We start from the raw sequence: 23,002 nt of genomic DNA, 5'->3' as shown, positions 1-23,002 counted from the left end.
CCTTTAAATAAGGATAAAGAAAAAAGGAAAAAGCCAAGGCATACTCGTCTAAACATTCCTTTAAATAAGGATAAAGTAAAAAGAAAAAGCCAAGGTATACTCATCCAAGCATTTCTCCAAATAAGGATAAAGCAAAAGAGGAGGCCGAGGCAAACTCGTCCAAGACATCCTTTAAACGAGTGTAAAATAAAAGAGAAGGACCGCTCGTCTAAGAAAGAAAGTAGGCGCTAAAGCATACCATTCCAAAGACGAGCGGCTAGTCAAGACGAGTAAACATCTTGCGAGAGAACGAATAAAAAGTGCCTAAGGGGCAAGCAAAAGTACTGGTCAATATTACCGTCCTAAATGGGTCTTCCATAAAGAAATCTTGTAGACGATCATTCAACACTTAAAAAATTGTTTAAAAAGACAATAGCATGGGTGGTAAAAACAATGTATAAGCTCATCCATACAATAGGTAACAGATAAGGTCTAGAGAGGGTAGACGACCACCGTCCAAAAACCCTTATAAAATAAGCTTTAAAAAGCAATTGTTAATAAACTCGTCCAGAACACTCTAGACGAGGTAATTGTACTCGAATACATTTTTTTTTTTTTTTAAAAGAGAGAGAGAACAATAACACTAATTTAACAAATCGTCTTCAAGAGGAAGGGGCATCAACGTTAGGGTCGTCCTGAGCTGGCTTGGTGGAAGCGTTGTCCTCAATATTGACATCGTCTGAGCCTGTCTAAAGAAGAGAACTTGCAGCAACGCCAAGGTTGAGTTTGATGGTGCTAAAGTCAACCCCAGGGAAGTTGTCTATAGCGTCCATCCTAAAATCTTCAAACCCTGCTACATAGTTCGTATCCAGCAGGTCAGTAAACTCCTTTGACACTTTGAACTCCTCCACTGCCTCATCCTTAGCTTCCTTAAGGAGGACACTCAACTCGTCATTCTTCTTTTGAAGAAGGCCAAGACGGTCGTCCTTCCTAGCAGCCTTGGATTTCAGCTCTTCCACCGAAGCCCTCAACTCCTCAGCCTCGTCCTTGGCCTTGTTCGCCACCTCGGCTTACGTCCTGCAGTCGTTCTTGATCTCTTCTATTCTTTTCTCTAGAAGGATCCTCGTCCTGTCCATCTCTGTGGCCTACCTGGACGCAGCTATGAACTTTGACATTGCCTACATGGAAGAACAGAAAGTTCAAAAGATAGAAATAACATTGGGTAACATGGTTAAACCAAGACGAGGCAAAAATGGTCACCTTAAAGAGATCGTGGACACCAGAGTGCTCGAACTCCTTCAAAGACATGTCGTAGCACGCAGCCACGTCTTCGCCTTTCACAACCTCTTGGAATCGTTCCCAAGCCAGATCCTCATTCTCCAACAAATTAGTAGAAATCCTTTGAGGAGGCTGGGACGAATTAGGAGCAGGGGACTTGGACGGAGTGACGCTGACAGGCGTGGACGAGTCTATATCGACGACTAGGACGGGCGGCTGGAAAGGAGGATCAGGCCTAGCAGTTTCAGGCCTGGACGACCCATGCTTGGCCTTCTTCCCCCGACGACTGGGCAAGCATGGATCTAGCTGCCTCGTCGATCACTTCCTTCCCTTTATTTCCCTTCACGGTTGCCATTCCTAAAAAAAAAAATGCGAACATATATACATACAAATAAATAATAATAAAATAAAAATGAAAAATACATATATCTTTAAGAGGAGCACTCACGTCTACGGATGGTTTGTTCGTGTGCTAAAGCTTCAACGAAAGGTTCGAGGCCAAGTCCCCACCTGTGTAGACGTTGAAGGGTCACTAACAAATGAAAGTCTCTCTCGGAATGTAGACGGGCCCTGTGGACGCGATCACGGTGGAACTTGCTCAAAGAAGGGCGTCCAACAGCTGGAAAAGGAAGAAGGAAATTAAGGTTAGACCACTGCTCAAAGATAAAGTATAACAAAAAAAAAAGCATAACATACCTTCTGGACGAAGGTTCCCTAAGTCTCCAGTATAAGGAGCAAACGAGTCTCTACCAACCTCAACAGAATGCCCCGCCCAGAAACCAGAGACAGAAAAATTCTGTCTTCCAGTTTCTGTCAGACGAGGGCAAAGACTTAATCAATCTACAGTCATTGCCCCTAGTTGTAAACTGATGGAAGCCTAGAGATTGACTTATCTCGGAGGGTTTATAGCAATACAAGAACTCATCCACGGTGATAGGACGGTTCCCGTCAAATACCTCCCTCCATAAGACTTGCATAGAGACAATTAGTCTCCATGCGTTGGGGTTAAGTTGACACACTCCCAAGCCCAACCTAGTGAGTAATTCCCTAGCAAAGGCATTCAAAGGAAGTCTAAGCCCCCCTAACAAGTAAGCTTCATAAACACATATTCCAAAACGAGGCTGGCAACACCATTCACCTCGGACAGCTAACCTAGGGTTTAGGTCGTCAGGAATTTGAAACCAACTCCTAAGAGCATCTAACCTCCTCTCGTCCGTCCTAGAAGGAACCTCTATAGCACAACTATATATAGTTTCCTCTTCGTCCAAAGGGGAGGACGGCGGTAAGCTCATCGGGGTGTCAGCCCCAGAAGCTGCCTTCGTCCTAACATTTTCTTGTAAGGTCTCGAGGGGAATTCCTGGGACGCCAGAGGTATATTCCTCTGTTGTGTGACCATTACTACTGCTATTGTTACTGGAAGTATCATAACTAGAAGAGTCGTGATACTCGTCTATGGCTTTGACTATACTGTCGCTAGACGAACAAGAAGCCATTTAGGATGTCCTAGCACTTAAAAAGGAAAGTTTGAAAGTTGAAGTAAAGAGAATACCTGGCTCTAAACGGAAGACACTAAGGATGCTGAGAACACTCCTAGACGAGGTGATGGACGAGGATGTCAAAACAGAAAATCTGAAAAAGTGAAAAGGGCACGAGAGGGAAACCACTATTTATAGGTAGAAAAGTCTCGATATCCACAACGACGAGACCAATGAAAAAACGACACGTGGCACCTGCCTCGAAGGAATGAATCGACGCGGCCAACCACCTATGAAAGTATGACACGTGGTACCCAAAAAAAAAAAAAAAACTCTCATCCTAAAATCTGGTGATACACTGAATGACCCTTGGACAAGGGGCAACTAATGAGGAATGAAGTACTCCAAATCGTCCACGGTCATCCACACCAGCAGCCATCCAGAAGAAAGCATCAAGACGGGAGCTAATGCCATAGCCGTCCATGGACGAAGTTAAGGCCACATCTTTCGTCCTGAATGTGACCACTCGTCCTGACTAGACTCGTCCACACGAGAACCCCTGGACGAGGACTTACACTGAGGAATTATTAAAGTACACTTCACCATTCCGCAATACACACATAATTTCTGATGACCGTTGTATGAAAAAATGCAACTGTCAGGTGGTTATGGGAGTTATCTAAGAACCCCAGACCCCCTGATATCTAGGAGAGGTTACAATCTCAATAACTGTCCCCAGGACACTATATAAATAGCCACTCAGACCAATGAAAGGTACGTTGAACTTTTCCCAAGAAATTGGAACTCCAAAGATATAGAGGGAAAACTGACTTTACCATTGGAGGGTTCTTGGCCGGCGATCCCGGTTACCTTTGATCGTTTTCCTTTGTTTTTCAGGCCATAAGAGAGCGAGTGGTCCTTTCAAATCCAGAGCACCCAGCCTACTGATTTTCCTTGCATCATCAGAACTCAATTATGATTTCAATAAAGATAACATGAAAACAACAAAAAAATCTAAAAATTCTTTGAAATTTTTTTAATTCTGCTCACATAAAGGTGGGCTTCACTTTTAAGCCTCACACATGACTTTTATTTATGTGAGAGAGAAAGAGATGTAATGAGCTATGTGTATTGAATAATTTCTCCAAATTTCTAACAATTCATAGTAATCAAATAAAAAAAAAAGTGCATAAAACTCTCATTTTTGCAGGATCAGAAATGAGTGACTAGTAGCCATCCTTAACCTCATATAGTTTCATTTTAGGAGAGATTGATTATTGAATTTTCAGATCTTTGGCATGGCATGCATTTCTATTTATCAAATCAAAAAGAGTCTAAAAGATTCAAGCATTATGCAAAGTATTCTTGTGAATGATAATATTTTTTTTTGAGTGAGTTTCAACCTATGGTGTTCGCTCTATGAATGATAATTTTAAATTACTGTTTTTTATTTACTTACAAGGAATGAGTTTGATTTATAGAGATGTATACTATATAGAATTGTTATGCATATATAAAAGTATTCGGTTTGATTTTCAATTGTTTGTCAATTTTATTGAGATTTGAGATTCTAAATATTAAATTCAATATATTGCTTAAAAGAATAACTAAATAAAAGAGATTTAATTTTACCGATCATAATATGCTTGAAGAAATGTGGGAGATTTAAATTAATGATATTTTTTTTGTTGGTGTTTTGAATACAGAATTAAAAAAAATAAACTCAATTTTGTTCTAATAAAATATTATCGTTAAAGCATAATATAACGTAGATGGAAGATGCTAATTTTTTTTTTTGGTGTATTTTTGGCATGTATCTATATTTATTGTACTTCTTAAAGTTTAGAAGATGATAAATAACAGTTCTTTAAATATAGCATATTTGACTAAAATAAACTAAAATAGTTTTACCCCATTATTAAAATAATTTGGATTTCATAAAAAAAAATAAACCAAAAAAGGAGAAGAAAAAAATGAGTCCACCGCATTCTAATTTAATAATAATTTTCCCACCATATCTTGAAACCACGCGCGCAGCCACGCCTCTATGAGTTGCCGTAACGACCCAAAACTGCAAAAAATTCAACCCTCTCCCAATTTCAAACAAAACCCTAAAATTGACCCCCCAAAAAAGCCCCAATCATATTACACTTTCCCCGTTTGATCCAATCTCCCATATCTAAACCCTAATTTTATTCCGACCCATTTCGAAACCCTCAAATCCCATTTTGAAAAACCAAAAATTTTCAAATTTTGGCGTGGAATACAGATTCAATATCTTGGTCGAATCTGAAGGATGGGACTCAAGGTTTTGATCTTTGTTCTTCTATTGACAGTGATATCTTCTTCTTTGATTGGCTGTCTCTCTGACTCAGCAATCACAGAGACCTCTCTCTCCACTCGAAATCTCAAAGCTTTGCATTCTCCCACTCTGTAAGTTCCCTTGATTTTCTTGTATTTATGTAATTGGATTTTTAAGGTTTCGGAAATGTGTGTACGAGGTTTCTAATTCTATGTTTGTGTTTGGTTTAAGTGAGAGTGAGCTAGTGGTAGTGGCGGATTTGGATGGAAGAATATATTTAGTGGACACTGGATCAATGAAAATTATGTGGTCTTTTGCGTCTGGACAGCCCATTTACTCGTCGTATCGGGCGGTTCTTAACAGTGACAAAGATAAAAGTAATGGCTCTGAATTGAGTAATAGTGATAATGACTTCTATATAGATTGCGGCGATGATTGGTCACTTTATCTGCATAAAAAGAGCTTCAAGAAAGTGGTACGCAAACTCGCCTTTGTACATGTATCATGTGTTTCATAAGTTGTTCAAATGTTGCAATTATTGATGTTAGTGTTGTTTGTGGAACTTCATAGTGGGACTTCATAAGTTGTTCAATCTCACTTTGAATATTATTGACTACAATAATTCCTTTATGTCAAGAAAGTCCCACATCAAAACAAGACCACATATTTTTTATCTTTTCATATTTAATCTTTTTTTTCTTCTCCTTGAAATCTTTATTGTTCTTCTTGTTTATGTGGAAGTTTTTTGTTTGTTTGTTGCGGCATGGTTGAGTTATTAATTCACAGTAATTCTTTGCACCAGAAAATTGGAATGAGTGCTGGAGATTATTTGAAAAATGCTCCATACATTTCAGAGGATGGAGGAGTCACGGTAGGATCAAAGAAAACCACTGTTTATCTTGTTGATGCCAAGTCTGGTAGATTAGTTAATACTTATAAGTTGGATGGTTATCCTTCCGGATTGGCACCTCAAGGTGCTGAAGAAAACCCAGTTTTATCGGATGAAGATGGTGAGGAATTGGTAGAGTTTGGTGCTTTGAACTTGGAAACAGTTGAGCAGCCACTGTACATTATGAGGACAGATTATTTACTCCAACATTATTCAGCAGACAATAGAAAAGTTTTATGGAATGTGACTTTTTCTGAATTTGATGCTCATTTTAAAAATAAAAAACTAGAGAGTTCTTTTGGTGGGATTTCTCCCAAATCAGAGAATGAATTTAGTTTAGAGTATGGGGGTGATGCTGACTCACAATTGCTATATCTTTCAAAGCCTAGTGTCCTCCGAATACGTGATCATATATGGTTGGAATCTCTTCCTGCATTCAATAGATTAGTAACTGGTCTTTCTGGAGGCAGCCCACTCTCTCTGCCTGCTGCTGAACGCAAGTCTTCCTCAGGGGCTGCTGACCTGTTACAACTGGCTCCTCCCAGAAATGAAGGCAGACAAGTGCTTGCTTTGCCCGCTTCTGAGGATGAGAACCCTGAGGTCTTGATTAGGCAAGGTTCCCAAATAAGGACTTTTATCCCTTTTCTTTCATCTCTTCTGTGCATTATGGGTGTTATCTTTTACCCCTTTTTAAGATTTGGAGAATGGCTTAAGTTGAATAGGCATAGAGAGGAACTCAATATACAAGCTGGGACTCCCAAAAAGAAGAAAACTCGGAGATCGGGAAACAATAAGAGAAGTTCCAATAATCAGAGAATGCCAGATGATATCTTGCCTGAGAATAAAGTTGGCGACACTAAAGGAATTCCACACATTGAAGGAAATGAATTAAAATATCTTTTTGATCGTGTAGATGTTCATGTTGATGGACGTAGGATTGGTAAGTTACTTGTTTCTAACAAAGAAATTGCTAAGGGAAGCAATGGTACCATTGTACTTGAGGGAATTTATGATGGTCGTCCTGTAGCCGTTAAACGTCTTGTGAAGACCCATCATGATGTGGCTTTGAAAGAGATTCAGAATCTTATTGCTTCTGATCAGCATCCAAATATTGTTCGTTGGTATGGAGTGGAAGATGATCAAAATTTTGTTTATCTTGCTTTGGAGCGTTGTACTTGTAACTTAAATGACTTTATTTTCTTATGCTCTGAATCTTTTCAAAGTGAAATAATTAGCAAGGATCAATTCTCGAACTTCTTGGATGAGCATACTGCTCAATTACAGTCAATAAAGGAAAATAACAAGGTTGTTAAATTGTGGAAGGAGAATGGATACCCGACACCCCAGTTGCTAAAATTGATGAGGTTAGTATGATGCCTGTCCATACCTCCCATTTTTTCTTCTCCCAAATTATTGTGTTTTAATTGGTTAAATTCACTAGCAATTGCATGTAGTACCTATCTTTCTGCTATGATTGGCGTGCAAGGTATGGTATCCTACCAATCTGAAGTGTCTCCTGCCAATATGAAGGTTCTAACATAATTTAGTGAAGTTACTTCATACACACGGTGAAAAATAAGCCTCAGAAGAAAATAGTGATATCATTGAACTTTTACATGATATTCAATTAGAATCAACTTGCTCCATTAACTTATTTCCAATTCATATACAACCATGCATTCAACAATATTCCAAAATCTATCTTTGATTTTGATGGTGCCATCTCTTTAAACATTTCTATACAGCTATGTATGTGCTTGATGTTGCATCATTTTATTATCAATGATGACATACAGTTTGTTAGGGTGGGATTGAAAGAAATTTAATGAAAGAATTATCTCTTTTATCATCTGTAATGAAATCAATTAGGATCTCATAAAATTTAATGACATTCGAACATCAACAAGTCCCTGACAACAGTAGCTGTAACTGACTTCTTGTTATATTATTTATCAGATTTCCCTAAATTTCTTAGCTGACTAGCTGGTGAGGTAGGATTGTGCTCTAAGCTTTCTGGAATACTGATAATAGGGTGATGAAAACAGTAAAACACAGCTCCTTACTAGCAGCACCTCTTTTGACAACAACTAGAGTTAATTATGGAATGAAGATGACACTGATAATATTTTATGACTGTTGCCCTCCATTTTTATAGGGCATGGGAGGGAAAATTACCAACTACATCTGATACAAGAGTGATGAACTGTAACATGAGTTTTTAGAGGGTTTAGTTCTTAAAAGAATGTCAACTTTGGTGGCCTTTTCTGATTCTATAAAAATTTGTGACACCAACAAGGGATTGTAGAGAACATATAACAGGTCTTGACATCTTTAATTATTAGGTGACAAATTGATTTGCTTAAAATTGGACTTTGAATTAAGTGGTTCATGTGGGTGATGGTCATTATGTGTTAGCTGTGTCCTGCTTCACAAGACTACCTTTTCCAAATATGATTTTCTTCTTGGACACCCTCCTTTTTGACTTAATTGTAATTCTCCTTAATCAGATGAAAGTATAACAAATTACATGTGAAACATCTTGAAATTTGACAGAATAATCATTTATGCAGAGATGTGGTTTCTGGGCTTGCTCATTTGCATGAGCTTGGAATTATACACCGGGACCTAAAGCCTCAAAATGTTTTAACAATAAAGGAGAGATATCTGTGTGCAAAGATTTCAGATATGGGTATTAGCAAACGTCTTAGCGGAAACATGTCTGCTTTCAGCCAGCATGCTACTGGTATGTACTTTTAACTAGTTCAATTGGTCATGTTTTATAGCACTTGAAAGTTGAAACACACGCATAGATGAAATGGTTGTTTAGGTCAACTATTAGATGAGCATTGGTGACAAATGGAGAGTTAAGAAAAAAAAATTGAAGTTTTTGATGATCCAACCAATCAGCTTTCTATTTCTTATTGCATTTTATATTTGACACACTTTCAGATTAAAATTGTATCATTTGATTAAGAATGGGGACAAGCCCCTTTATTCCACGTTTATTCTTTGCATGCACCAACAGTGTAGGCTTTAACCGTTACTGAATTTTCTGTCTAATTTATCCAGGTTGTGGGAGCTCAGGTTGGCAAGCACCCGAACAACTTCTCCATAGGCGCCAAACGCGTGCTGTGGATTTGTTCAGTTTAGGTTGTGTTCTCTTTTTCTGTGTCACGGGGGGTAAACACCCATATGGGGACAGTATTGAACGTGATGTGAATATTGTGAATGACCGCAAGGACCTGTTCTTAGTAGAGAATATACCAGAAGCTGTTGATCTTTTCTCTAATCTTTTGGATCCCAACCCAGATATTAGGTAAGGCTTTGTCTCTGGATTTCCAATTTTGAAAGTTCTAATGGTTCTATTATTAGCCATCAACTTCAAAATTCTGTGTAGCTTTATAGCTTTGTATATCAGCAGGCCATTGTTTATGTCTTGCGCTCTCTGACTCTCTCACACACACACCATATCTTACCAGAAGAATAAATCTTGGTGGTGAACCAATAATAGTGTGTAATCCTCTGGTTGTATTTTTTAGTGTACTGCAAGAGCCTGCTTATTGATTTTCGGTCTGTAGTACAAGCACAAGTATTGGTGATTGCATAGTAGTTACTCCCCATTGCTAATTGCCAAAAGTATTCACTGGAATTTGAAATGTATCTTCAGTCCTTATATGATGACTTGGCCACTTTATTTTGTAGGCCGAAGGCTACTGATGTATTGCATCATCCTTTCTTTTGGGATTCTGAGATGAGACTCTCATTTCTTCGAGATGCCAGTGATCGGGTTGAATTGGAAGACAGGGAGAATGAATCTGAGCTCTTAAATGCATTAGAAAGCATTGCAGCAGTGGCATTGAATGGGAAATGGGATGAAAAGATGGAAGCCACATTTCTCAGTAACATTGGTCACTACAGGCGATATAAGTTTGACAGCATTCGCGACTTACTACGTGTCATACGGAACAAATTGAATCATTATAGGGAGCTTCCTCAAGAAATCAAGGAATTATTGGGGCCAGTCCCTGAGGGATTTGACAGTTATTTTTCAAGTCGATTTCCAAAACTCTTAATTGAGGTTTATAATGTGATTTGCAGGTACTGTAAAGAGGAAAAATTCTTTCGTAAATATATAAACAGCAGCCCAATTTAATTTACTCCCGCTCCCTTCTTGTTCCTCCCAAACTGTTGTATCCTAGAATCTAAATTTTCCACAGTTATGTAAATATAGATTATATTATATCTCAAACACTTGTGTACATCTGGTAATAAAAAAAAGTGTATGCTAATGTGTGGTGTGTACTGCAGTATCTTTCGATGGTTTCTTGTTGTTAGCGCTATAAAACAGAGCAGTTAGCTCCAGTTGAATTTTTCAGTCAGACCAGCTGGGGCTGGAGGTTATCACAACGGAACAAAGCGTTTGGAAGTACATAAGATCAATCAGACGTACCATCTTATTTTGGTATTAGACCTTCAAGCATTGCTGATGCTTTTTCTTCTTTTTTGGGTAAGATCTTGCTATTTGGTTTTGTGCTACTTAATCAAGAGTTGTTTAGGCTCCAACAGTAACCACATGATGAATTGAGGCACCTTACCTGTTGTGAGAAAGGAGAATGTGAGTTTTTTTCCCCACTGCATTTGAATTACTTGTTGAAGAAAAAAATTGGATCAGGATTCCATTAATTACTTAACTGGAGACTTGTTGAAGCAGTACATTGGCAGTCTAGTGTAAAATCTTTAAATTTCTCAAATGGGTTTTTAGTTTGATTAGCACCAACTTCGACTCACCTTTCCCCGTCATCCCCCAAAAAGCATCCAAAAAAAAGTAGAAAACTTTAATTTCAGAACATGTGAGAACTAGGACCCAAAACCTGAATCAAAGCTGGACTGCCTCAAGTTTTCAAAGTTATTAGACCTTTAATTGTTTTTTTTACAAATGTCCAATAATTATGTCTGAATTTTGAACGTGCTAACATCTGTAGGAAAAGAAGTTTTCGGCTACTACTCTTTCCAGAGTAATGTAATTTTTGTTTTTCCATGTGGTCTTAATATAAGTCGAAAATACTGAATTGGATACCTCTGAATGCAAAATAATCTGCCTTAAAAAAAAAAAAGGGTCTGCATTTTGACATTAAACATTGTCAATATTAATAATTAAAGGAATGGAAATGAAGGTATCTTATCCTTTTTTATCTCTCTCTCTTGAAGAAAGGGTGGGTTTGGTATTTGGGAATTGGGAAGCAGTCAAGCTCACACATTTGGGAAGCCTGACTGTGTAAAAAGATTCCTGACTATCGTACCTCTTTGTCTCTGACTGTTTCTGTTAAAATATCATGCTTTTTCTATGATTTGAGATTTCCCACTCGCAGGCATCATCATCAGAATTTTGGCCATACTGACCCTGCTTTGGCTTCATACCATGGAAATGCCATACTTGTTTATCTTCTTCAATTGTTTAGATGAGAGATCCTTTTATTTCTTCCATGGTTTAATGATTAATATGCTCTTGTAATTGTATTATAAAGAAGAAGTAAAATGGTAGAAGCTTCATTATAGTAGTAGTATCAGTATGTTCTTAATCAAGTTTTGAACTTCTCTTTCTTTGGCCAAACAGGAAAACTCCACCCTGTTGGGTATCGATTGAGGTTCTCAAAAATTTTCAAAAAATGAAAAAGATTCCAACGTTTGCCTCAAACCCCTTCTTTGATAGATAATCCTACAAATGAATTGAACTAATTGTTGGATAATGTTAAAAAAAACTTATACTTTTTTTGCTAAAAAAAAATAAATACAAAAACAAAAAACAAAAAAACAAAAAAGAACATATACTTAAGAACTAGTGAGTAGTGATTAATGATTATACTTTGGACAGCTTTTAGTAAAACAAATAATAATAATAATACATGGGAGAACAAAACGCTGGACCAATGTTGGAACGCGTTTTATTATCTCAAAGAAAACCAAGGCTACAAAGAGCAGCTTTTTGGACTTTTGTCTTCTCCTTTTCCAAAATCAATATAGTTGGATCCCAATGAACCCAACACATCAAATCAACTTTCAGCCGTATCACTGTGGCCTTTGATCTGGATTTTGAATGAGTATTATAGTAGGACATTAGGAGTATTACTATTATCGGACAAAGAAAAACTGTTTGTCCTTTCTAGCTCGTCCACTAATTAAGGCCTGAATCCTATACTATCCTATGCCACATTATTCTTCTCCCAAAAAAAAAAACTAGTGGTATGTTTGTAATTTTCTTTTCTTTAGAACATAATTAAAGATGCGAACGAAAGAAATGGGAAACAAAATTAAAACAAACCAAAAAAAAGGCAAAGTGATATGGATTTGTATAATTGTTGAACTATTATAATTTCTTTTAGGAAAAGAGATATAAATTTTACTTTGAATTTGTTTATCAAGTAAATAGATAATTGGATTGTAGTTCATAAGCATAAACTCTAAACTCAAGCGTTTTAAAATTATTCAACGAACTTATAAACTCACTTCTTTACCCAATTTCAAACGTCATTGTATCTCTATCAATTAAAAAAAAAAAACCCTTAGAAATTTAATTGGGTCAAAATCTCTTAAGTATAGGAAAAGATGACTGAGTTTTTCTTGATAGATTTCTGGCATACATGCAGGAATCTTATTAGCAAGTGTTAAAACAGTTTAGGCCACTCATAAAAGGGCTGTGATTGTTTAACTTCCAACAATATTTACCTAATTTTATATTATATTCACACTCATATCACTGCACATCCTTGGTGCTATAATTACTCCAGAAATATAAATGCTTATAAGATATAAGAAGCAAGAGTCGGATTATAAGTCTCTAAGAGGTAGCTTTATACACTCGTTTACATCACGTGTAAAATATAGACATAATATGAAAATGTGATATTATATGTGAAATTTCAGAAACAATAATAAGCTCTCATATGTATAATAGTCTCAATCATGTAATTCTCAAAAACACCACTGGCATTCACTATCAAAATAGTGGTACAAATAGCTAGCCTTACATATATGATATATCCCATTCTCCTACACCAAAATTTCACTTTGACAGACACCCAACACAACCCAAGCCACAAAGCCAAATCAACCATGGCCATTACCAACCTCCCTCTTCTCCTCCTACTAACCCTTCTCGTGAACCCATTGCAAAACGTTTCGAGTGTAGGCATAAACTATGGCACTCTTGGCAACAATCTCCCATCTCCAAAGAAAGTAGCCCAACTCCTCCAATCCACACTTATAGACAAGGTCAAAATCTATGACACCAACCCAGAAATCCTCCAAGCCTTTTCCAACACCGGCATCGATCTCATCGTTGCCGTCGAAAACTCCCACGTGTCAAACATCAGCACCGAGATTTCCTCAGCAGACGAGTGGTTGTCCACACGTGTCATTCCCTTCATTCCAGCCACTTCCGTTGTAGCCATTGCTGTAGGTAACGAGTACTTAACAACCAATGACAACAAACTCGAACCTAAAGCCTTAGTCCAAGCCATGCAAAATTTACATGCAGCACTTGTAGCTCGAGGTCTAGACCGTAAAATCAAAGTCACAACCCCACATAGCATGGCTATTCTAGCTTCTTCTTTTCCTCCTTCAGCTTCAACTTTTGCTTTAAATCTTATGCCAACAATGACAGCCATTGTTGGGTTCTTAGCTGACACTGGTGCACCCTTTATGGTCAATGCTTATCCATATTTTGCTTACCGTGATAACCCTGGTTCGGTTAATTTAGAGTATGCATTACTAGGAAATGCTACTGGGGTACGTGACCCTAAAGGGTATGTGTATAACAACATGTTAGATGCACAAATTGATTCTACAAGGTCAGCTATCAATGCTTTAGGCTTTGGAAACATGACCATTGAGATTACTGTATCAGAATCTGGATGGCCTTCTAAAGGTGACCATGGTGACAAAGCAGCTACACCACAAAATGCAAAGACTTATAACACTAGGTTGATTGAACGTGCCCAAGCCTATAAAGGTACACCCATGAAGCCTAAAGATAAGATTGAGATATTTGTGTTTGCTTTGTTTAATGAAAACAAAAAAGAAGGAGATGAGACTGAGAGAAATTTTGGGATGTTTAATGGGGATGGATCTAAGGTATATGATGTGGATTTGAGCTGCCAGTTTTGTAGCAATGGAGGGACATTGGGGTTTGGTGAGAAAGTATCTGGTGCAGCCAGGGGTCCATCAGTTTGGTGTATAGCTAAGCCACATTCAGATGACAAAGTGCTTCAAGCTGTGTTGGATTTTTGCTGTGGACCTGGTGGTGTGGACTGCAGAGAGATTTATGAAAGTGGGGATTGCTTTGAGCCTAACAAGCTTCTTGCTCATGCATCATATGCCATGAATGCTTATTATCAGATGCATGGAAGGAACTATTGGAACTGTGACTTCAAAGGCACTGGCCTTGTTGCCTTCAGTGATCCAAGTAAGCACATTACATTTCACATTTTCTCCTAGTCACCTTCATTTTTTTTTTTCCTTGTGCTATTTTGGTTCAATGACATGGAATTTTTCATAATTTTCTTCACAATTATTGGCATATTAATTTGTAATGTGAAAATACAAAAATGATATGCCCCTAACATTGCTTATTTTGGCTCCACCACAAGATCTGATCTCCAAAATAAATGCTTAACTTTTAGTGAGTATATATGGTTCTTTCTGCTTCTATATGTTTTTGTTTTTCTTCTGTCATGCAACTATATAGATGACTAGATGAGTGAAAAAGCATCTCCTTGAATTGAATTGAATTTTTTCCCCAATATTTGCTTGTGGTTCTGAGTACTGACTGTGTTCCGGTTTGTTTTATTATGAATGATTAGGTTATGGGACATGCCGGTACCCTCAACAGTGATTCATGATCAAGAAATGACAGAGGTCTTAATGTGGTTGACAGCTCTCTTGTGTTGTTTGTTAGTACTATCAGTTAAAAGTAAGATGTGAAATTTCGAATATGCTTATTACTAGGAACATTGGATTGATTTTGTCCCTACCATTTTATCAAAAGAAAGAAAAAATATTTGGTCACTACCATAAGTCAAAAAAGTCTGATGCTACTGTGAGAGATTTTGAATATTTTGCTACTTTGTCTGAGAAAAGATGGGCAAAAAGAGTCTTTTTTCATTGGGAGAAGATAAAGATCGGTGCACATGGTTGAAGTAAAAAAAATTCCACGATCAAAGGCTTTTTGGTTGGAAAAACAGTCACATTTTCTGGTCATGATCTCTCTTTTCTTTCGAGGGGTAGCTAGTTTCCACTTTTTTTCCATTTTGACTCATCTGGGCCTGTTCTAAAACTAACAATGACGCATCAAGCCAGACATCCCCTAGCCATGGCTCAAATACTGTAGACCAATAGATTAGCATACTAATAGCATTTGCATCATATTATGAAAATTTTGTGGTGTAAATTGCAAATTACACTTCTAAAGTTTGGGAGTGATTAGATTTTATACTCTGAAATTTCAAAATTTGGATTTTATCCTAAATTTTGGTAATGTTTAGATTTTACACCTTGACATTTCAGAATTTGAATTTTACCCCTATAGTTTAGGAGTGTTTGGATTTTACTCCCTAAAGTTTTGAAGTGTTTAAATTTTACACCCTAAAGTTTCAGAATTTGGGAGTGTAAAATCCAAACAACCCTAAACGTTATGGAGTAAAATTCAAGTTCTAAAACGTTAGAGTGTAAATCAAAGCACCCCAAATTTTAGGGGGTAAAATCCAAATTCTGAAACTTCAGAGTGTAAAATCCAATCACCTCCAAACTTTAGGGGTATAATTTGCAATTTACCCAAATTCGTGTATATTTTAGGCGTAAATGCACTTTTGGTCCCTACATTTTGGGGTCATTTCTATTTTGGTCCCTACATTTTATTTTTACCACTTTTAGTCCCTAATCCAATTAACGCGTGACATTTAAGTCCTTACCATCACCCAACTAACAGAAAATGTTGACGTGGCTAACGGCACAGTAAAATAATAATTAAAAAATCTATTTTGGTATTAAAAATTGCCACGTCAGCGTATAAATTAATTTTAAATTAAATAAAAAAATTTAAAAAAAAATTAAAAGCAAAATTAAAAACAAAAAATTGAATATGAACCTCAGTAACAACAAACCTAGAATAAGAACATGAACATCAAACCCAAAATCAAGAATATGAACCCCAAAGAACAACACCACAACAAATAAAAACAAACCTCTAAAACTCCACACCCAAAACACACAACACCACAAACATCAATTCACAAACCCAAACTTCAAAAACAAAATTTAGCAATGAAAACAAACCCAGAATCAAGAAATGAGTACTTTGAAGAAAAGTGATGTTGAGGTCACGGACTGGGATCATGAGGACGGTGCGAGAGAGATCGGCGCCGGGAGGGAAGTGGAGAGAGCCGGCGTGGTGGTTGAGCTTGGCGAGGCGAGATCCGAAGGGGGTGCCGGAGATGTTGTACTGGATGAGACGGTAAACGTCGACGACGGTGGCGGCGTCGCAGAGCTCAACGCAGGTCACAAGGAAGAAGACAACGGCCCTCTCTGCGTCGTCACTCTCAAGGCCAAAGCCGTCATCGTCGATGGCGTCAGCCGCGTCGAGGAGGACGAGGAACCGTTGGACCCGTCGATCGGAAGAGACTGCGTGGCCGAGCCGGAGAAGATTCTTTTGAGCGCGGCGGAGTCTAGGGTTTTGAGGAGGGCGAAGGAGGAGTTTGGGGCGCTAGGGTTTGTGGGGTTAAGAGGGTTTCAGAATGTGAGGGAGGTGTATGAGTGGAAAGGTTTGAAATTGAAGGTGGATGAGACTGATTTCGGGTTTGGGACTCTATATGAGATTGAATATGGGTTACTGTGAGTGAATTTTTGTTTTGTGAATTTCAGGTGAGTGAATGAGATTGATTTCAGGTGAGTGAATTTTTGTTTTGTTACTGTGTTTGTTTGAGTTCTGGATATGGGTTTTTTGTTGATGAAGTTTTTAGTTGGATATTTCCTTGATTCTGGGTTTGTTTTCATTGCTAAATTTTTTTCCTGAAGTTGGGTTTGTGAATTGTTGTTTGTGGTGTTGTGCGTTTTAGGTGTCGAATTTTAGAGGTTTGTTTTTATTTGTTGTGGTGTTGTTCTTTGGTGTTCATGTTCTTGATTCTGGGTTTTAGGTGTCGAATTTTAGAGGTTTGTTTTTATTTGTTGTGGTGTTGTTCTTTGGTGTTCATGTTCTTGATTCTGGGTTTGATGTTCATGTTCTTGATTCTGGTTTGTTGTTAATGATGTTCATATTCAATTTTTTGTTTTTAATTTTGTTTTTAAATTTTTTTTATTTAATATAAAATTAATTTATACGCTGACGTGGCAATTTTTTAATACCAAAATAGATTTTTTAATTATTATTTTACTGTGCCGTTAGCCACATCAGCATTTTCTGTTAGTTGGGTGACGGTAAGGACTTAAATGTCACGCATTAATTGGATTAGGGACTAAAAGTGGTAAAAATAAAATATAGGGACCAAAATAGAAATGACCCCAAAATATAGGGACCAAAAGTACATTTACGCCTATATTTTAGTATAAGAACGGACTTGTTCTATTTCCCTTACTTTCTTTTTAAAACAGTTTAAGTCAGATTATTTATTTTTACACTAAATTTTATTAAAATATCAAATTTTCTTTATTTTTTATTATTATTTTTTCACTCACAACAATTATCATTTACTCTTTTTCTCCATCCTCGAGATATGTAAACAAAGAATAAAAAACTAAATACAAAATGAATAGTGTCAATATGTATTTTTACGTAACTTTGCAAGACTTGACATGAATGAATTTTGGGTTTGAGTGGCCAAAATGTAATATATTTTCTATTATACAAGCACTGATGCGAGTGCTCTAATGCAGCGTCTAGAAGCCACAAATAAAACATGTCCTAACTTAACTTAGGGGTACACCATGATTTCTAGTCAGGTTCTATGCTTATGCTATCAAGGGCTCCAACTTCTCAAGTCCAAATATCATGAGAAGTTTAGTAGTTTCCAAATCTCATGGGACAGAAAACACAGGTCCCTTATTTTTAGACCAACAAATGAACTTTCGAGAAGATAATGCAACTCAAGAATTATGTTTTGAGCATCACCCAATGAGCGGCAACGGAACAAGTCGATCGTGTTTTACAAATGATCTTCGGATGTTTAATTGAATTTTCAGCAGCAAGACTACTAAGGTTTTTAAAAAAGAAGAAAAATCAAATATGCCACCAAATACACACCATATGAATTTACAAATTGAGGATGAAAAATATACCCAAATGGCACGCTCTAGTACTTCTAAAGTTTTCTTTGATACTAATTATCTCAACTGAATGCAATATTGTTTTCCATATTAACCTTCTAATCTAAATCTATATAATCTCAAAGGCTAAATATGCTCAGCAATGTCAAAGTAGCATTTTGGTCTACTTCGATCTATTCGGTCCACTTTGTCCATTTTGGTCTATTTCGGTTGTATTCAATCTAATTATGTCCACTTCAGTCCATTTGGTTCATTTCGGTTCATTCTGTCTAATTGATTTTTATTTGACTTTATTGCCTTTTCAGTTTTTGGCTCAAAATTTTTTTTTTTTTTCTTCTTAATTTTTGGGTTGAAAAATATGAAATTTTATTATGGGTGCTCGAGGACCGAGGAAGGATAAAACCATTGTGACCATCGTTCGTTCCTCAGGTGAAAGCACTTTAAGCCTAAGGAGTGGGGTCGCCTGTGGAGAGGAGGGGAAGAGACAAAATACCTCCTAGATATCTGGGCGGAGAGAATGGTGTTTAGAGAGAGAGAGAGTTAACGTAGTTGAAAGAAGTTTCCTATGAAAGCTCACCTACTACCTCCGCATTAAATGGTTGGCAACAACTTTATCAACTGCATTGATGATGAAATGACCTCTGAACAATAGGTTCACAGCTAAGCAGCCCCTTTTACCACCTTCAATAGGAGTCTAATGGGACAAGTGTCCTAAGGAAGACCTAAAAGATTGCAAATGGAGGGCTATGATGTAAGAAGTATAGGAGTATATAAAGGAAGAGAACTTCCAGATGAAGGGGGACGGAAAAAATCAAGAAAAAGATATTAGAACAAGAACGGTAAAGAGAGAGAAAGAGAGAGACAGAGACAGAGAACAGTGTGCATCCTTGCATAAGAACATCGTCCTCGGGCGAGTTTGTAAAGAACCATCAATATACTTGTTTTTAACTTCTATTCATTCCCTTCCAGTTTGAATCTTCGGACTTAAGCCCAACTTATTTTATCCACTCTTTAAACAAATACTTATCTGTTTAGGCCTAGTTGGGTGGTCTAGGCTTCACTATTCTAGGTGGGTTTGAGCCCCTAATTTTCGTGTCCCTACAATTGGCGCCGTCTGTGGGAAAGACAAGGTTTTGTTTTGGGTTTGTTTTGATGAGCCATGGCTAACCTAGAGCAGAATAGGGAAGAATTTTTTCGTTCACAGAGGGAAAACCATTTCGTTAACCTGGAACGAAGGAGAGACAGACACCATAAACCTAGTGTTATGGTAAAGTCATACCAAAACATACCAAAAGGAGTCACTCAAAGACTGGGAGCCATCTTTCACACAAATAGGAAACGCGAAAGCTGAAACTCAAGATAGATCACTTGAGTAAGAAGTTGCGGAGAAGGGAGCGTGACAGAAGGAATTCATCACCCCCATCGAGTGATGGATTAGTGAAGAGTAAGGATCGCTCATATCGCCATAGGTCCAGAACCTCATCCAGTGAATCCTTCTCAGCATCTTCTCATCTGGATAAACTGGATAGAGGCAAGTTCAAGCATGGGCAAGGGTCATCTCATCATAGCATGGGGAATAATGCAAGAGTAAGGCACTTCGTCAAATCTCAAAGTCACCTTTTGTTAGGAGTAAGGCTAGGCTTCCCTACCGTTTTTCACAACCAATGTTCACCATCTACAATGGAAGGTCTGATCCAGTAGAGTATGTGACCCACTTCAATCAAAAAATGGCATTTCATCCTAGCAATGAAACCCTCATGTGTAAGGTATTCCCCTCTAGCCTCGGGCCTGTGACTATATGGTGGTTTGATGCTTTAGAAGAGGGGTCAATAAGGTCCTTTGAAGAGTTGACAAGGGCATTTGGTGCTAGATTTGTGACGTGCAGTAGGGTTCCCAAGCCTTTAGACTCTCTATTGTCTATGGTGATGAGGGAAGGCGAAACTCTTAAGACCTATTCGGACAGATATTAGGAAACGTTCAATGAAATAGTTGGGTTTTCGAGGACGTAGCAGTAAGAACTTTTAAATTAGGGCTTCCAACGGAGCACGAGTTGAGGAAGTCATTAACAATAAAGTCTGCTCGTAGTATGCGTTAACTTATGGATCGCATTGATAAGCATAAACGAGTAGAGAGATATCAGACCCAAGGAAAGGGCAAGGCAAAAGCTTTTCCTAAAAGGAGGGATCCCCAGGGAGGAGGATATCACAATAACTGGCCTAGGAGAGATTTCCCCAACCAGACACCATCGGCGGGTGCTCAAATGGTTAGTTCGTTGTTTAAAGAGCCAATTTATCAGATACTGGAAAAGATAAAAAAAAAAATGAACCGTATTTCAAATGGCCTAATAAAATGGGCAGAGACCCGTCCAAGAGAAATCAAAGCCTTTATTACCATTATCATCAGGAAAAAGGACATACAGCAGAAGATTGTAGGACTTTGCGTGATCATCTCGGTCAACTGGTGAGAGCAGGGAAATTGAGGCAATTCTCGCACCAGCTTGCGAGTCAACTTAGGCAACCTGAAGCTAGGTATCAGAGGGATGGAGCTCCTCGGCCAGCCCTAGGCACAATTACTGTCATTTTTGCTAGGCCTAGAGGCGAAGCTGGGACCTACTCGGGGGTTATGTCTGTGGTTTCTAGTCCCGACTTGGAAGACAGGAGTCAGGCTTTCAAAAATGCCAAAAGGGTGGCTATGCCCACTTTGGGTTTCTCAGAAGAGGATAAGGAGGGAACAATCTAGCCACACGATGATGCCTTGGTGGTAACCACTTGAATCGGCGGGTATGATGTAAAAAGGGTCTTGGTAGACATACCCGAATTTGTATAAAGGCTTAAATCTCAAGCCTAGAGACTTGGAAAAGTATGATTCACCACTGGTGGGCTTTGATGGAAGATTGGTAATCTCCCGCAAGATGATAAGGTTACCTATGCAGGCTGGGAACGAAGAGGTGCAAGTTAATTTCATTGTAGTCAAAGCCTATTCCCTTTACACAGCTATCCTGGACAGACTGTGGCTTCATGCTATGGAGCCAATATTATCAACTTTACATTTGAAAGTTAAGTATCCCACATAGGGAAGAGTAGGGGAATTGGTGGAAAGTTAGGCAATGGCTAGGCAATGTCTAGTGGCGGCCATTACACAACATCTCGTGGATCAAGCTGTGGTGGAAGAGGAACGAATCCCATAGCAACTAAAGAGTCCTGAAGTTGGACTTAGGACCGAGTAGCAAGGGATGTTTTTTGAGGAATTGGAAAGAGTTTTGATCGGTCAAGATGAGGAGAGATACTTTCAAGTAGGGTCTCAGTTGCCACCCTTAGAGAAAGTAGCGTTGGTGAAGTTTTTGGAACATAATATAGATGTGTTCGCCTGGAGCACTTATAACGTACCCTGGATTGATCCTGAGTTTATATGTCACCCGTTGAATGTGAATTCAGATACAGTCCCACGAAGGCAACCACCTCGGCGTTCATCAAAAGAACATGTTGAGGCAATAGGGGTTGAGGTGAATAAACTTATTCAGGCAGGGGCAATTAAGGAAATATTTATCCTAAATGGCTGGCCAACACTGTGGTGGTAAAGAAGAAAAACGGGAAATGGCGTGTGTGTGTGGATTTTACGGATTTGAATAAAGTTGCCTGAAGGATCCTTTTCCCGTTCCTCGAATTGAACAATTGGTGGATGCAACAGTTGGACATCCTTGGATTAGTTTCTTGGATGCTTTCCAAGGGTATCATCAGATACCTTTAGCATTACCTGACCAGGAGAAGACTGCTTTTCGAACTCCCACTGGCAATTATCGTTATCGGGTGATGCCCTTTGGCCTTAAAAATGCAGGATCCACGTATTAAAGAATAGTGACGCGAATGTTTGAGTCACAAATTGGGAGGAATGTGGAGGCATATATTGATGACATGGTGATAAAGAGTAAACAAGTTACGGAACACTTGGCAGGCTTGGGGGAGGTGTTTTCAGTATCGCGGGAACATAGACTAAGCTTAAATGCATCTAAATGTTCTTTCGGGGTTAGCTTAGGAAGGTTCCTATGCTACATGATCACGCACCAAGGAATTGAAGTCAATCCCGATTAAATTAAAGCCATTAATAGTTTACATCCTCCTTGGAATCCTAAGGAGGTACATAAATTGACGGGAATGGCAGCAGCTCTAAATAGATTTATCTCTCGGTCAGCAAATAGGTGTTGTCCATTTTTACAACTTCTCCATAAGTGGAAGAATTTTCAATGGGCAGAGGAGTGTGTGTTGCCATTTGAGGAGCTTAAACAGTATTTGTCAATCGTCACACCCCTCTATCCTTTCTAGGCCCGAGAAGGAAAAGGTATTATATGCATACCTGGCAGTCACAGATTATGCAATCAATTTGGTTCTGGTCAGGAATGAGAATAGAATACAAAAACCCGTCTACTATGTTAGTAAATCTTTACTTGAAGCTGAGACACGTTATTTACCCTTAGAAAATGCGATATTGGCCATTGTACATGCCACGAGGAAGCTCACATATTGTGGTTGTGCTCACTCAGCTTCCCTTGCAAGCACTTTTACGAAAATCAGATTACACTGGCAGGATCGCTAAATGGAACCATGCTGGGGGCCTATGACGTTAGGTATATGCCTCGTACTGCCATAAAGGGACAAGTCTTGGCGGAGTTTACAGAGAGTATGGCAGATGATGGGAAAAGGATAGTAGATGTTTTGATGGTCACGGCCTTTATTGTTGCCACCTGGGAGGTGTACACGGACGAAGCAGCTA

General features: G+C 38.3%; 2 protein-coding genes across 2 annotated transcripts; both read left to right on the top strand.

The window, feature by feature from the left end:
- Positions 1-4,778: 4,778 nt before the first annotated feature.
- LOC142622041 (serine/threonine-protein kinase/endoribonuclease IRE1b-like) lies at positions 4,779-10,212 on the top strand. The gene is made up of 6 exons (XM_075795450.1): positions 4,779-5,165; positions 5,266-5,509; positions 5,837-7,287; positions 8,494-8,666; positions 8,993-9,239; positions 9,626-10,212. The coding sequence occupies exons 1-6, from the start codon at positions 5,029-5,031 to the stop codon at positions 10,074-10,076; spliced, it is 2,703 nt and encodes a 900-aa protein (XP_075651565.1). The 5' UTR covers positions 4,779-5,028; the 3' UTR covers positions 10,077-10,212.
- Positions 10,213-12,924: 2,712 nt separating this feature from the next.
- On the top strand, positions 12,925-14,934 carry LOC142632977 (glucan endo-1,3-beta-D-glucosidase-like). The gene is made up of 2 exons (XM_075807285.1): positions 12,925-14,384; positions 14,782-14,934. Exons 1-2 carry the CDS (start codon positions 12,953-12,955, stop codon positions 14,811-14,813), a joined length of 1,464 nt encoding a protein of 487 aa, XP_075663400.1. The 5' UTR covers positions 12,925-12,952; the 3' UTR covers positions 14,814-14,934.
- Positions 14,935-23,002: the final 8,068 nt, after the last annotated feature.

Source organism: Castanea sativa, chromosome 1, assembly GCF_040712315.1.
Source record: "Castanea sativa cultivar Marrone di Chiusa Pesio chromosome 1, ASM4071231v1".
NCBI classification, from domain to species: domain Eukaryota; kingdom Viridiplantae; phylum Streptophyta; class Magnoliopsida; order Fagales; family Fagaceae; genus Castanea; species Castanea sativa.
Note: the sequence above shows the minus strand (reverse complement) of the source record. Positions and strands in the feature narration are given on the sequence as shown.

Coding starts and splice junctions, on each gene's coding strand:
- LOC142632977 (XM_075807285.1), top strand. CDS start 12,953: ATGATATATCCCATTCTCCTACACCAAAATTTCACTTTGACAGACACC. Junction 14,385..14,781: donor TGTTGCCTTCAGTGATCCAA/GTAAGCACATTA, acceptor ATGAATGATTAG/GTTATGGGACATGCCGGTAC.
- LOC142622041 (XM_075795450.1), top strand. CDS start 5,029: ATGGGACTCAAGGTTTTGATCTTTGTTCTTCTATTGACAGTGATATCT. Junction 5,166..5,265: donor GCTTTGCATTCTCCCACTCT/GTAAGTTCCCTT, acceptor GTTTGGTTTAAG/TGAGAGTGAGCTAGTGGTAG. Junction 5,510..5,836: donor AAAAGAGCTTCAAGAAAGTG/GTACGCAAACTC, acceptor TCTTTGCACCAG/AAAATTGGAATGAGTGCTGG.